At 32.6% G+C, this 14156-nt stretch overlaps 1 protein-coding gene across 1 annotated transcript; it reads right to left on the reverse strand.

The window, feature by feature from the left end:
* Window positions 1-1185: 1185 nt before the first annotated feature.
* On the reverse strand, window positions 1186-8404 carry LOC108344274 (uncharacterized). The gene is made up of 3 exons (XM_017582739.2): window positions 8171-8404; window positions 1562-7856; window positions 1186-1481 (listed from the first exon to the last, which is right to left on the reverse strand). Exons 1-3 carry the CDS (start codon window positions 8310-8312, stop codon window positions 1472-1474), a joined length of 6447 nt encoding a protein of 2148 aa, XP_017438228.1. The 5' UTR covers window positions 8313-8404; the 3' UTR covers window positions 1186-1471.
* Between the last annotated feature and the right edge of the window lie 5752 nt (window positions 8405-14156).

Raw genomic sequence — 14156 nt, forward strand, 5'->3', positions numbered from 1 at the left:
AACAAGCATTCCGAAATGTTGAAATGTTTTGAGCGATACAATATATATTTTACCCTAATTCAGTTGAAACTTTCTAGTGATTTTAGGATGTTATAGGTAGAGATTTCTAAGAACAAGCAGTTTGATTTTTGAGCTAAGAAATTAGCAATCATAGATATTTATTAAATAATTTTGTTTCATGTTTATAATAAAATTTATTCTCCTGATTGTTTGGTTTGGTTTTTAAATAATGGTTTTTTCTTTTTAGAAATAAATGTTACATGAATCCAATTTACTCAACAAATCAATACCATTTACTCAAAACCTTGAAATAATAGAATTGAGTTTTTTTTTTTAATGTGACCTTTACTTATGCCATCATTATTATGAGTTTTGTTTCTCCAAACATGTCACCAAGATAAACTCATCACTGTTTTTTAGAAAAGATATGAATCATATGTTGTCTGAATGAACTTTTTTATTTTATTCATATATTTTATAAATAGAACAAAACATAACAAAATATTAAATATTTATAAATCTAAATAATAACTAAAAACTGAAAGAATATTCTAAAGAATTTCTTAAAAATAATTTAAATAAAATATTCTTAACACCAAAAAATAATTTATATAGTGATAAGTAAAAGTAGTCTTTAAAGAGAAGATTTTTGTATAATAAAATTAGAATTTGATACACTTACAAGTGGGGGTAACAACACACATACCCATAAACAGATAACTCAAAATTATGCAGCATAACTCTTTAAAAATATCTTTATTTTTAAAGCCTTAAATTTTAATTTAAAAGTTACAAATAAGCGTTTGAATTTGACTTCACGGTACCTTGGCTTAGCTAATGCTGAAATTGGGAACTAGACACGATTTTGTTTAGTGCGCGCTCATTCTTCCATTTCCAATTTCAAGCACATCAGAATCTGATGTCATAAGAACAATGTTATAAATCAGGGTCTAATATTGGAATATTGCGCTAATTGCAGTACTGCTCTCATGTGTTATGATTCATTCTAAATCATGTTCAATAGACAATTCTGGAGTTTAATCAGAGTCTTATATTGTCTGATGGAAGGAAGAAAAATATCATCTACTGAAGATTGTTTACTAATGTCGTGACAAATCGTTTAGTACAAATGATAAATACTATGAATTATGATAACACCAACATAAAATAGTTAATCAATTGAAATGATGAAGAAAATATAAATTTAAAGATAACATTTTTGCAAATCATTTTAGGACTACAACAAGAGCCACTGTTAATTGTGTAAGTTTGGTTAATCATGCCAATATACATTTTTCTTTCTCATTACATAAAACATGAGAAGATCCAAGTCATGCGTACCAATTTGCTTACCCAAACAACATAGGTGTTGCCATGTACACAGCAAACAAGCCATTGCATATTCTTCTCCGTTGAATTCTCAGGAGTTCAAAAATTGAGCAGAAATGTGAACTTCAACTCACTTTGAATATCACTTAGCACTGAGAGCAAAACAGGAACACTAAGGAAGATTCTCTTCACATAGAAAAGTGGAAACTAGATTTGATGAACACATACTTACCCTTTTATGGATCTTCTTTGTCGAATGATAAGAAATATTCCAGAAGCAAGAAGGGCTGATCCTGCTATGATGGTGGAAATGATTAGTTTCTTTGACCTTTTCTGGTCCTTCTTCCCTCCAATGGCTTCCTCCTCACCTTCTTTTTGCTCGTCCAACTCTTCCTGATCGGATTCATCTCCTTGTTCATCTGTCTTTTCTTCTTCTATTTCATGTGTTCCATTGCTTTCTTCCAGAGCTTTGTGGGTGCATTGTTGATCTTCAGGGGACTCTGGCTGGGGTGTCTCTCTTTGTACAACTTCTTCGTCTGTTTCACCTTGGTTTGATGTTTCCCCATCTATTTCAGAGTCCGTGTCTGAATCTTGAGATTCATCATCACAACTAGCATTTATCTTATCCTTTCCTTCAACTTCAAATGGTTGAGTGGAAGATGAACTTGGAAATTTTGATGGTTCATCCGTTTCATCTTTTCCTTCTTGCATATGATCTAAACTCACAGCCTTATAGCCATCTTCTTTCAAACCATACTTTTCTGATTCACGTGGTTCTGTACTCCCCATTTCTGTAGATGGAGATGGTAGTTGATTTACCTGCAGCTCATCAATCTCACTTTTTTCTTTTGAATGTGTAGCTATGGCTTGTGCAAGTTCTCCTTCTTTGGAAAAGGTTGCTTCTAGTAAATGCATGGTTATTTTTCCCTCCTTTTGTTGTACTTCCTCTATCTTTGAAGTTTTGTAGTCCTTGCTTGGCAGTGATAATTCAAGAGGTTCTTTTCTTTGGCTTGCTGTAGGCATAGGAGAATGCTCTTCCTTCTTTGATTTTTCAACTTCTTTCTTTGGAGTCATTATTTGATGTTCTCTCTTGCTACTTTCATGCGAATTTTCTTCAGCCATTTTGAATCCACTAGCCTTCTCAAACTCTGGAGTTATTTCCCCCATTTTAGGCTTCTTATCTTCTGCTGCTGTTGTTTTTCCCAAGGGCTTTTCCTTTTCTTCTTGCAAACGATGTTGATCTTTTACCATCGTTTGGATCTTTGGACCTTCTCTTCCTTTCTGAGATGACTTCCGTCCTTTTTCTTCAACTTGTATCTTCTCAGATTGATCTCCATCTATTTTCTTCGCACACTCCTCTATTTGTGCATTGTCTTCTTTTGCGCCTTGTGTTTCTCCTATCTCTAGAAATTGTGGTCTCTTTCTTCCATCAAATACCCCAAAATCAACATTCTCTTTCCCACTTATTTGGTCAGTAGACTTGAGTTCTGGCTTTCTAACTTCTTTCTCGCTTCTTTCTTCAGTTTCATCCTCATCAAAAGCCTCAATTGGTTCAACATGCATCTTTATAGACCCCTCTGCTTTCAACTTCACAGTAACATATTCATTCTTATCCTTATTTTGGCCAATTGCTTCCATCACCTTCTTGGGAAGCATTGCCTGAAAAGTCCCCAACACTTCAAATACGACTTTGACCATATTGTTTGGTACATTTGGTCCTTCTCTGGACTTCCTTTCATTGTTGGACTCAGTTTCTTTCTGTAAGATCTCAGTTGCTGTGTTTTTCTGAATAACTCTCCTTGCTTCTTCGCCCTTCTTAGACTTTTGCCATTGAACCTTTTCCATTAAATTTTCTGTTTCAGCCATTTCTTCTTTGATAATTTCTTTTGGGTCTTCTATGTTTGAAACCTTAAGTCCTCTACTTCCATCTTGTTCCCCCACCAGCTTGGGACCCTCTTCAGATGGTACTTCAGATTTTCCTTCAGTAGTTTTTCCTAGTACATTTCGTTGATCATTATCCGTAATTCCATGCTTAATCTTCTCAACTATCTGAATTTTCTCTTTTGGTATGTCTTTCTCATCTTCTCCCTTTTCCAGAAAATAGTCCATCTCTTCTTCCCCTTCTCTTTTGACCATCGCTTCTCTGATAACTTCCCTTTCTTCTCTTGTCTTGGTTGTTAAGTCCTTCTTTGCTTCCGTATGCATCCATTTCGGTTCTTCTCCCTTATCCACAAGACATTCAACCTCTTTACCTTTTCTTTTGACCATTGCTTTTCTGGTATCATCACTTTCTTTCATTGTCACTTTTGTTGAGTCTTTCTTTGTTTCCCTAATTTTGGATTCTTTACCAAAATTTTCAATCTCATTTTCTTTGCTTTTGACCATGACTTCATTGGCATCTTCAATTTCATGCATTGTCTTTGTTGCTAGGTTTTTCTTTTCTTCAATATGCATCCTTTTGTATTCTTCAACTTCACCTTCACTGTTATCCACAAAATACTCAATCTCTTTGCCCTTCCTTTTGATCATAGTTTCTTTGACATCGTCTTTTTCATGCACTTCCTCTTTTGTCAAGTCTCTCTTTGTTCCCATAAGCATCCTTATTGATTCTTTGTCTGCACTCTTATCTGCAAAACATTCAATGTCTTTGCCTTCACTTTTTACCTTCACATTTTTTACATTTTCACTTTCATGCAATGTCTCTTCTCTAAAATCCTTTCTTGTTTCCAAATACATCCTGTTGGGTTCTTCATCTTCACCCTCATCCGAAAAGCATTTGTTTACATTGCCTTCATCGGCACCATCACTTTCCTGCACTGTCACTGTTGTTAAGTCCTTCTTGTCTTCCACATGCACCCTTTTAGTCTCTTTATCTTCACCCTTTTCAAAACTTCCAATCTCTTTGCCTTTTCTTTTAGCCATTGCTTCTTTTGCACCTTTTGTTTCTTGCATTGACTCTTTTCCCGTGTTCTTCTTTGTTTCCATATTTGTCATTTTAAGTTCTTCACTCTCACCCTTATCAACAAAATATTCATAATCTTTTCCTTCTGTTTCGACCACTTCTTCTCTCACATCTTCACTTTCTAGTATACTCTTTGATGTTAAGTCCTTCTCTGCTTCCACATGCATGGTTATGGGTTCTTCATCTTCACCCTTATCCATAGAATATTCAGTTTCTTTGACTTTCTTTTGTACCATAACTTCTTTGAATTTTTCTCTTTCTTTGTCTCTTTCTTTTGGTAACTCTTTCACGAGCATCTTTATGTGTTCTTCACCATCATACTTGTGAACAAAATTTCCAATCTCTTTGTCTTTTGTTTTGACCTTTGCCTCTTTGACACCCGTTTTTGGTATTGTATCTTTTGTTATGTCCTTTGGTTTGATATGCATCCTTTTGGGTTCTTCACTTTCTTGTGTAGTCTTTGTTGTTAAGTCTTTCTTTTCTTCCACATACATGCTTTTGGGTTCTTTATCTTCACCCTTATCTGCAAAATATTCAGTCTCTTTGCCATTCCTTTTGACCATAACTTCTTTGATTTTTTCACTTTGTTGCTTTTTTTCTTTTGTTAACTCTTTGTTTGACTTCGGAAGCATCTTTGTGAGTTCCCCAACTTCATCCTTATCAGCCAAATTTTCAATCTCTTTGCCTTTTCTTTTGACCATTGCTTCCTTGACACCTTTTATTTCTTGCATTGTCTCTTTTGCTACGTTCTTTGGTTCTATTAGCATCCTTTTGGTCTCTTCACCTTCACCCTTATCCACAAAACATTCACAATCTTTGCATTCTTTATCATCTTCATTCTTTGCTTCCACATTCATGCTTTTGAGTTCTTCACCTTCACCCTTGTCTACAAAATATTTAGTCTCTTTGCCTTTCATTTTCCCCATGGCTTCTTTGACATTTTCACTTCCTTTCTTTGTTTCTTTTGTTGACTCTTTCTTTAGTTTCATATTCATCTTCTTGTTTTCTTCACCTCCATCCTTAACAACAAAATTTTCAATCTCTTTGCCTTTTATTTTCACCATTGTTTCTTTGGAACCTTCTATTTCTTGCAATTTCTCTTTTGCCATGTCCTTCTTTGGTCCTATATGCATCCTTTTGGGTCCTTCACTTACACCTTTATTCACAAAATATTTATAACCGTTGCCTTCTCCTTTGACCATTGCTTCTCTGACATGTTCACTTTTTTGCATGGTCTTTGCTGTTAAGCCCTTCTTTGGTTCCACATCCATGCTTTTGGGTTCACCTTTATCCACAAAATGTTCAATTTCTTTGTCTTTCGTTTTGAGCATAGCTTCTTTTACTTTTTCATTTTCTTGCTCTGTTTCTTTTGTTAATTCTTTCTTTGCATGCGTAATAATCTTTGTGGGTTCTTCACCTTCACCCTTATCAGTAAAATTTCCAATCTCTTCTCCTTTTCCTTTAACGATTGCTTCTTTGACACCATATGTTTCTTGCATTATCTCCTTTGCTATGTTCTTCTTTGCTTCCATATGCATCCTTTCGGGGTTTTCACCACGCTTATCCCCAAAATGTTCATTATTTTTGCCTTCTCTTTTTAGAATTGCTTCATGGATATCTTCATTTTCTTGTATTTTCTCTTTTTTGAAGTCCTTCGCTTCCATATATAACCTGTTGTGTTCTTTCCTTTCACCCTTATCTTCAAATTTTTCAATCCCTTCGTCTTTTCTTTTGGACATTTCTTCTTTGACATCTGCATTTTCTTGCAGTGTCTTTTTTGCCAAGTCTTTTTTGGCTTCCTTGTGCATCCTTCTGAGTTCTTCACCTTCATCCTTATCCACCAAATATTCATTATCTTTCCATTTTGTTTTGATCTTTGCTTCTTTGACATCTTCAGTTTCTTGCATTTTTGAAACACTCAACCTTTTGCCATCCTCAGTTGTGCCTTTTGGTAACTTCTGAGGAAATTCTTTCCTTCTTATTTCCATTAAATCAAATTCTTCCTTACCAGCCTTTACTCCATCATATACTTGATCTCCATTCCCAGTTTCAATCTTAGGCAGAATATGATCTTTATTCCCTGTTTGAATCCTAGGCTTTTTAATGTTCTCTTGCATGCTCTTGCCATATATGTGCTTTTTACCATCCTTACTTGCCTGAATAGGAATTTTTTCAGATTTCCCTTCATCCATATTCTCTTTTATGCTTTTAGTTTTCTTCTTCCATTGAATCCTGGACTCCTTATATCCTTCTTGGCTTATACCACCAATGTTAGCAGGAATCTGATCATCTACATTTTGGTCAAGTTGTGGGGCCTTCATTGTTTCCATTCTATTTTCCTTCAGACTTTCATTTAGTCTATCCTCAGTTTCAGAACTCGGTTCTCCAAATTGTTTTTGGTTTGACTCTCCAAGTGTCTCTCCTTCAGTAGACACATTGGCTTCAACAACCATCTCTTCTGGCTCTTCTCTCTCCATATTCTCTACAATACTTTTGTTTCCCCCCATTTGTTCTATAACAGAATCTTTAGATACTCTTTGGATTTTATCTCCAATATTCTGTGTGACATCTGCACCTACATTCTGCTCAATTTCTGATATCTTCATTCCTTTATGTCCTGCTCTCACATTATTTTCTTTCACACTTTCTCCATCTCTTTCCTTAATTTCTGACTTGGATTCTTCTTCTTTCTGGATCACCTCTCCAATTATGTTTGCATTGGCATCATCAAGCATATTTTCACTTGCTCCTTTCTCCTCCTTCTCTACAAAACCTTCATTGCCCTCCATTTCTTGAACCTTCAACTCTTTATCTTGTCTTGTATCTCCTCCAATGTCTTTAGGCATACCTTCATCTACACTTTTCCCCTTTGCTGATGGTTTTACTCTTCCATCCTCATTCTTCAACTTTAATTCTTTGATTTCCTTTTGGCTTGCTTCTCCAATTTTCTGTGAGGTGGCTACTCCAACTTTTTGCTCTGGTTCTGATGTCTTCTTCACTTCATATTCTTCCTTTCCAACTTCTCTAAAACTATCTCCATTTTCACCATCAGTTCCAACTTTAGATTCTTCTAATTCTTTATGTACAGTATCCTTAGTTATTTTCCTGTTGGAATCATCAAGCATCTTGTTAGACACTTCTTCCTTCTTCTCCATAGAATGTTCACTCTCCTCCATTTCCTGAACTTCAGACTCTTTAGACCCCTTTTGGCTTGTCTCTCCAACAGCACTAGGAATGTGATCACCTTCACTTTTCTCTTGTTCTGATCTCCTTCCATCAGATTCTTCTTCCTTGACCTCTTTAATCTTAACCCCACAAATTCCTTTAACCAATTTTGGCATGATAATGTTCATTATCCATTCGTCCTCATCATACTTGGCCTTGATCCCATCCAATTTCACGCCATCAGGAATTCTGAAAACCTTATTAAACCCTGCAACATCAACCTCTTTCCTATGCATTAACCATCCCATCATCAAAATATTCTGAACAGGCTTCTCTCCACTAACTGATATCTTGTTACCATCTTCACTAATCTTGATGTTAATGTTATTCTTCTTAAAACCTGTGTTTGCATTGGGTACTTACCATGATTTATTCCATAAAGAATAAAAGAAAAAAAAATGAAAAGAAAATAAGGACAAACAAGTACATCACTTATATATTAGATCACAGATATCCTTCAAATCCTACACAAGCCTTGTTCTTACATAACACTCAAGTTTGAATTCTAAGTATATAATTGCATTAAATAATTTGAAAGAGGGTTTTGCCATCATAATAGTTTTGCCTGATTCAAGCAAGATTGTATATCATGAAGAATAATTGTGATCTCTGATAAAAAGCTAAATGAGTTATGCAAGATGTTACAAGACTGACCTTTGAGATGAGCAGTGAGGATGAAAGCAGTGTTTGTTTCTCTAGATTGAAAAACAGGTCCTGCTTTTGCTAATCGATATTCAGAGATGGAAGCAATGTCATCTCTAGTTTTGGTGATTTTGAGTCCCAATTCCAGGTCCATCTATTATGTTGCTGCTATAATATTTCCAGAACAAGGATTAAAAAATTGTGGTGTCAGAATTTAAAATAAAAAGTTTTAGATTTTGTAATAAGTATCCGAACAGAAAAATGATATTTGAGGCTTCTATCATTGGCTGGTCATAATTGTGAAGTATTATTCTTTTCTTTCATTGTGAGTCCTAAATATGAGGATGATGCTTATACGGTTTGTGTTGTTCTTTCTTTTGAGGGAAGTTAGTACTTCCATTCCTTTCAAGGATTCTAGTTTTTAAAGCTCTCTTCATTAAAAACCAGACCTTTGTTCAGTGAATTCATGATTATTGTCTTGTAATGAAATTCCAATACTATTTGTGTCACTTACTATTGCTTTTCTTGTTTCAGAAAACCAAGGTTTGAAGCATGGTTGGAAATGTTATGTGATGAACTAGGTTTAATGCTATGCCCAAAAGATTGATTAATAGCTTTTGTTTAATGAAGAAAAACATTTCAAGCAGAAGTAAAAATAAAATATATTCCATAACCCCCTTTCTTTTCTTATTCTACAAACTACAAATTTAAGTGTATAAATATCGTAATTATAGTATAATTTATAATTTTTGGTAATGTATAATGAGAATAAGAATTTTTTATTTGGTGTATATAAATTATGCTTTTATTTTACTTTTATTTGTAATAAATGTATTGTGTAATGTGGAAGGGAAGGAACGCAGGTTAACAAAATGAGAGTGTAATTGTGATGAGTGAAACCCTTGCATAGTTAAACTTTAAATTTTAAAATACAAACCATTTTATTTTAAAAACATATAAAATTAAAATTAATATAAATGTTATTAGCTCATTAAAATAAAATAATAAAATAGAAAATACAGACTCATAACAACTTTATTTCAACATTTTTTGGACAAGGTAAATGGATGAAACAAATATTGTTATTTTCATGTTATTAATTCCACTAAACAATAACAGTAATTTCAACTATTATATTCCCCAAATATTAATAAGGAAAATTGAACTCACAATTTCTCTCATTTTTTTTAAAATTTTTATCACTAAATCAACCTTATAATTCATTCTTTAGATAAATTAAATCTTAGTTTTGATAAATAAAACAATCGTACTTGATTTTTAGTTCTGTTCTCCTTTTCTTCTTGAATAGATGTTTAATACGTTGCAAATGTAGGATTGATATTCTGCAGTCTTACATGAAGTGATTAAGTTGCTGGAAGAAATTTCCAAAGGACTTTTGAATTAAAGTACACTTCAATCTAGAAAAAAAGAGGTATTACTACATCTTAATAACCGAGTAGTTCACAAGGTTTTAATGCAACTCCTTCCATTTTACTATAATGAGGATAATGCAAGAACTCTTGTCAACTTCTCATCTCCAATACTCCCTCCCATGTGCATGATTTAGGAATTTGTGAAATTTATATATCTCTTTGCCTTATTGGTAAAAACGTAATTGACGTAATTGACGCACTTTTTAAAGGATGGACTAATTTGACATTTTCGAGCGAAACTGGGGACAAAATAGGGTATTAAGCCTTAAAAAAAATACCAAAAATATGATTGTTGAAGATAAATGCACAAATTATTGATTGAAATTTATGTTAAGAGAAAACTTAATTTGAAGATATTTGTGATTCTATTTCATAATATAAGTGGATTTTTCATCCATTTGATCTTGGTAATGAATTCATAAACACTTTAATTCATATTGAAAAATATAAATTTGCTAGTCCACTCCATAAGAATCTACGTTGAATTGATTTAGTTCATTCATTAGCATTGAAATTAGTATCGAACTAAAGTCCTCGAATGAATATATATATATATATATATATATATATATATATATATATATATATATATATATATATATAACACCTAATTCCTTTACTTTATCAAATACTATCTACAAACCAATTACAACATTTATATATGTGAAGATAAATTCACCTCTTGTTGTTGGTTCCTCTCTCCATGACTCATTATCTTAATTTTTTCAAAATGTAAAGCATAAATCAATCTCTAATATACTTTTGAGTAAATTTGCATCGAAAAATTAATTTTATGTTCTTTTTAACATAATTGATTATGATAAAAAATAATCAATTATGTTAAAAAAATAATTGATTATATTTAAAAAAATCAATTATCCTTATCAAAATGTGATTTTTACATGTTTTACAAATTATCAATTAATTTAGACAATAATCAATTATGTTAAAGAGATTTTAATTCGTAAATAATCGGCTATGTTTAATAATAATTGATTATGTTGATTCAAAATGGTTTTTGAGCTACACGAAGAATGTAAGACCAATGAAAATAATTACCTTAATAATAAATAGTAATGACTTTCTCTTATTATTATTATTATTAGTAATTTTTATGGATAAAAAATGTGATGAATGGATTTATATGAAAGAAAAGTGGTAAATAAAACAAGAAATTGTGATAGCTCATATGGTAGTTATGTGTGGTGACACTAGGGACATGGGTTAAAAAAAATTCTTGGACTAAGGACAAATTCTAAAAAAGAGGTAGGGAGAGCTAACTCTTTCTAGACTATGCTTTCACTATTTTTTATTTTTCCAGTTACTTCGGTAAAGCATCCATTTTTACTTCATTTACCATTAGATTAACCTCAAATTTAGATATATGGTTCATAAGACATATTACTTCATTTTGAATGCTCAGATTATTAAGGAATTAATTTTTCTTTTTTGAGTAAACTGATCATCACTCTATTTCTAGCTCTAAGTTATATAAGTAAAACATCAATTTTCACTTTGTTTACCATTAGATTAAGCTAATATTTTGATTTATGATTCCTAAGATCTATTACTTTACTTCTACCGTTTAGATTATTAAGATGAGGTATGTGATTAAGGTTATTAATTTCTAATTTTTGAGTAACTTGATCACCACTTTATTTATGTCCTTAAGTTCTCTCGGTAAAACCTCAATTTCTACCTAGTTAACCGTTAGATTAACCTGAAATTTGGATATGTAGTTTTTAACACATATTGATTCACATTGACAGCTCAGATTTGTAATTAAATGTTTAAATACAGAGAAATTAGTTTTATACTTCTTAGGGAACTCAACGCCACCTTAATTCTATTTTTGGATCATCTAGGCAAAATTAAGATTTCTATTTCATTAACTGTTGGATTGAACTAAAATTTTACCATATATTCTAAACATGTTGTTATTTACTTTGATCAGATTAGATCATTGATTAAATGTCTACAATTAGAAAAATGCTTCCCTGTAATATTTCAATTGGTTAAGTTGTTAATAATCTTTGATCAAATCGAGTGAAATCTTGAGTGATTGTATTATTGATTTGTATATATGATTGTATCATTGACTTGAAAACTATTCTAAGTTAAGATATGAACATGAAATTAGACCAAATTTGCATGATTAATTGGTTGATGAATATGAACATGATATGAGATTGGTCAAGGGTCTTGCAGATAGATTCTATGTTTGTAATGGACTAGTGTACACGTTGATGTTGGAAGTTCTGATGTTGGAGGTTATCCTCATACTTTAATAACCATCTAGTCTCAAGTAGAGAAGGATGATTTGTGTGGTGAGAGTGACATGAGATCCTAGTCTATGTGCCTTTTTTGGACATAAGTGTTGACGGACTAATCTTGTGGATGACATGATGTATTGCATTGACAATGACTCTGTAAGAGTAGTGGAGGCCCCACAAGTGTACGACCCCATGATCATTGTTATGTGAAGTAATATATTTATACATGTTTTATGAATGATCTTTTGCATGTTAGCTCACCCCTACTTGTTTGTGTTTGTGCGATGGTCGTATAACGTGTGTGTTATACAGGAACAAAGTTTTATACAAATATAGTTGAATACGTATAAGTGTGAGGAGATACACTAGGAAACTTTTGGTTGTTTTCGGAAAGCATTTGGAAAAATGTTTTAAGTTTTAATATTTAAAATTCGTTTTAAGTATTTTGGACAAGAATGATGTTTCGAATAAACAAAGCTTCTATTCTTAAATTTCATATTTCTTTTGGTAAAAGAATGTGATGTTACATTAGTAGTATCAGAGCATGATTTTTTTAAATGTTTTGGGGCTTTTGGGAAGTGAGCTCATTAGCTTCTATAGTGTAACTCTGTGACTTGTTGTGTTTTGTGACGTGATATGTCAAATTATGAATTTTCTTCACTTATATGTTAAAAAATATTAGTCCACTTTTCAAGCAATCAGAGAAATAAAGTTGCAACTTCTATCAAATGAAAGCTTATAATATCACATACTATTAATGCCATGCAAAATGATACTGAAACAAAAAAGTCAAATTATTCCATGAATGGAAACATCCTGTTTGTTAACTTTTTGCCATAGTGAATTAATAACGTTTTGGGAGGCTTATAATGGAAAAAAAAAAGAAAAGAAAGAAAGAGTCTAATGTAATGATGTTGACGACATAGGCGCTTGAACCGAATTCTTAGCTGGATCCCGATATGTTAACAACGAATTATATGTGCAAGAGTGCTAGGAATTCATTTCTGAAAATACCCCTCCCATTTTCATTTTCATTCTCTCTCTACTCTCCATTTTCGTTTTCATTTTCTACGTGCTCTCTCTCACAATGTGTGGTTCCTCTCCTTTCTCTCTCATGAAGCAATCATAAAGGTTCCTCTCCTTTCTCTCACAATGTATTTTGGGCCAAGTAGTTTAGATTTTATTTGGGCTTTGTATTATGGACCTAGTAGTATAGGATTTCAATTGGGCCTTGTATTTTAGGCCGAGTATAATAGGATTTTGACCAAACAAGTAAACAAAGGGCCAAGACCCAAAGTTGACTATGCTTGGACATCAAAAATGGGTGTATCAACCAAGGAGTCAACATTTTGGCTAAGCTTGGAGGGCAAGGGAGAAATATTTTTTTCCAAGGCATGTGGAGGCTTCCCATTGGAGAGTTTTCCTCCTAGTTAGTGGTCATGTGCCACTCTAGAAATGAAGAGTTTTTCCATTGGTAGTGACCACAATTCACTTTCTTATTTGAGAGGATTCTTGTCTTTTGGTCCTTGTCTATCCTTTATTGTTCTGTGTTGTTGATGTTATTCCTTATTTGTCTTGTGTTTTTTTCATATCATTTGTTCTGGTAGTAAACTGTGACGATTTTCAAACTTAAACTGCACCTAGCCCAGTTGGCCAAAAAATACGTAAAATATACTCAAATGAAAGCCCATGAGTCTAGTTTCAAACAAAAAAAATCATTTCATTTGGATTTCTTTGGAGAAAGTTATGAGTAAAACACTCAACAAAGGTCAAAGCTGCTAGAATGTTGGCATTAGCGTTTTTCAAGTTATGTTTTGGTAGTTTTGACTACTGTTTTGTGCCTTTTCTTTTTTGAGTCATTCCTTAAAGTTTTTTGTTGGTCAATATATGTTTTTTTGAGTCATTTTATGTTTCAAATCTTTCCATGTTGTCTAGAGTCATGTTTAGTCCTTTTGATGTCTTTATTTCCTAGTTGAAACTTTGAAAAATCATCAAAAGAACTATGTAACTTAGTTTGAAAAACTGCACCATATACAACCATTTGAGGGTCTTATCTTTGATGTTTTGGGTTCATACTTTCCATTAGATAATTGGAAAGACCTTAAAAAAAAAATTCTATTGACGTTTCTAGTTTTCAACTTCATTTTGATTATAGTAGGATTCTTTCCTATTTTGTGTTTCTTGTCTTTGTGGCTTTTAAAACCCATATATCATCTCTGTTCCAAGTGCATGGTTGTCTTATTTTGCACCTTAAAAGAGTGGAAAAAGAAGTAGTAAAAGATTTTAAGCATA

This window comes from Vigna angularis, chromosome 8 (assembly GCF_016808095.1).
Source record: "Vigna angularis cultivar LongXiaoDou No.4 chromosome 8, ASM1680809v1, whole genome shotgun sequence".
NCBI lineage: Eukaryota > Viridiplantae > Streptophyta > Magnoliopsida > Fabales > Fabaceae > Vigna > Vigna angularis.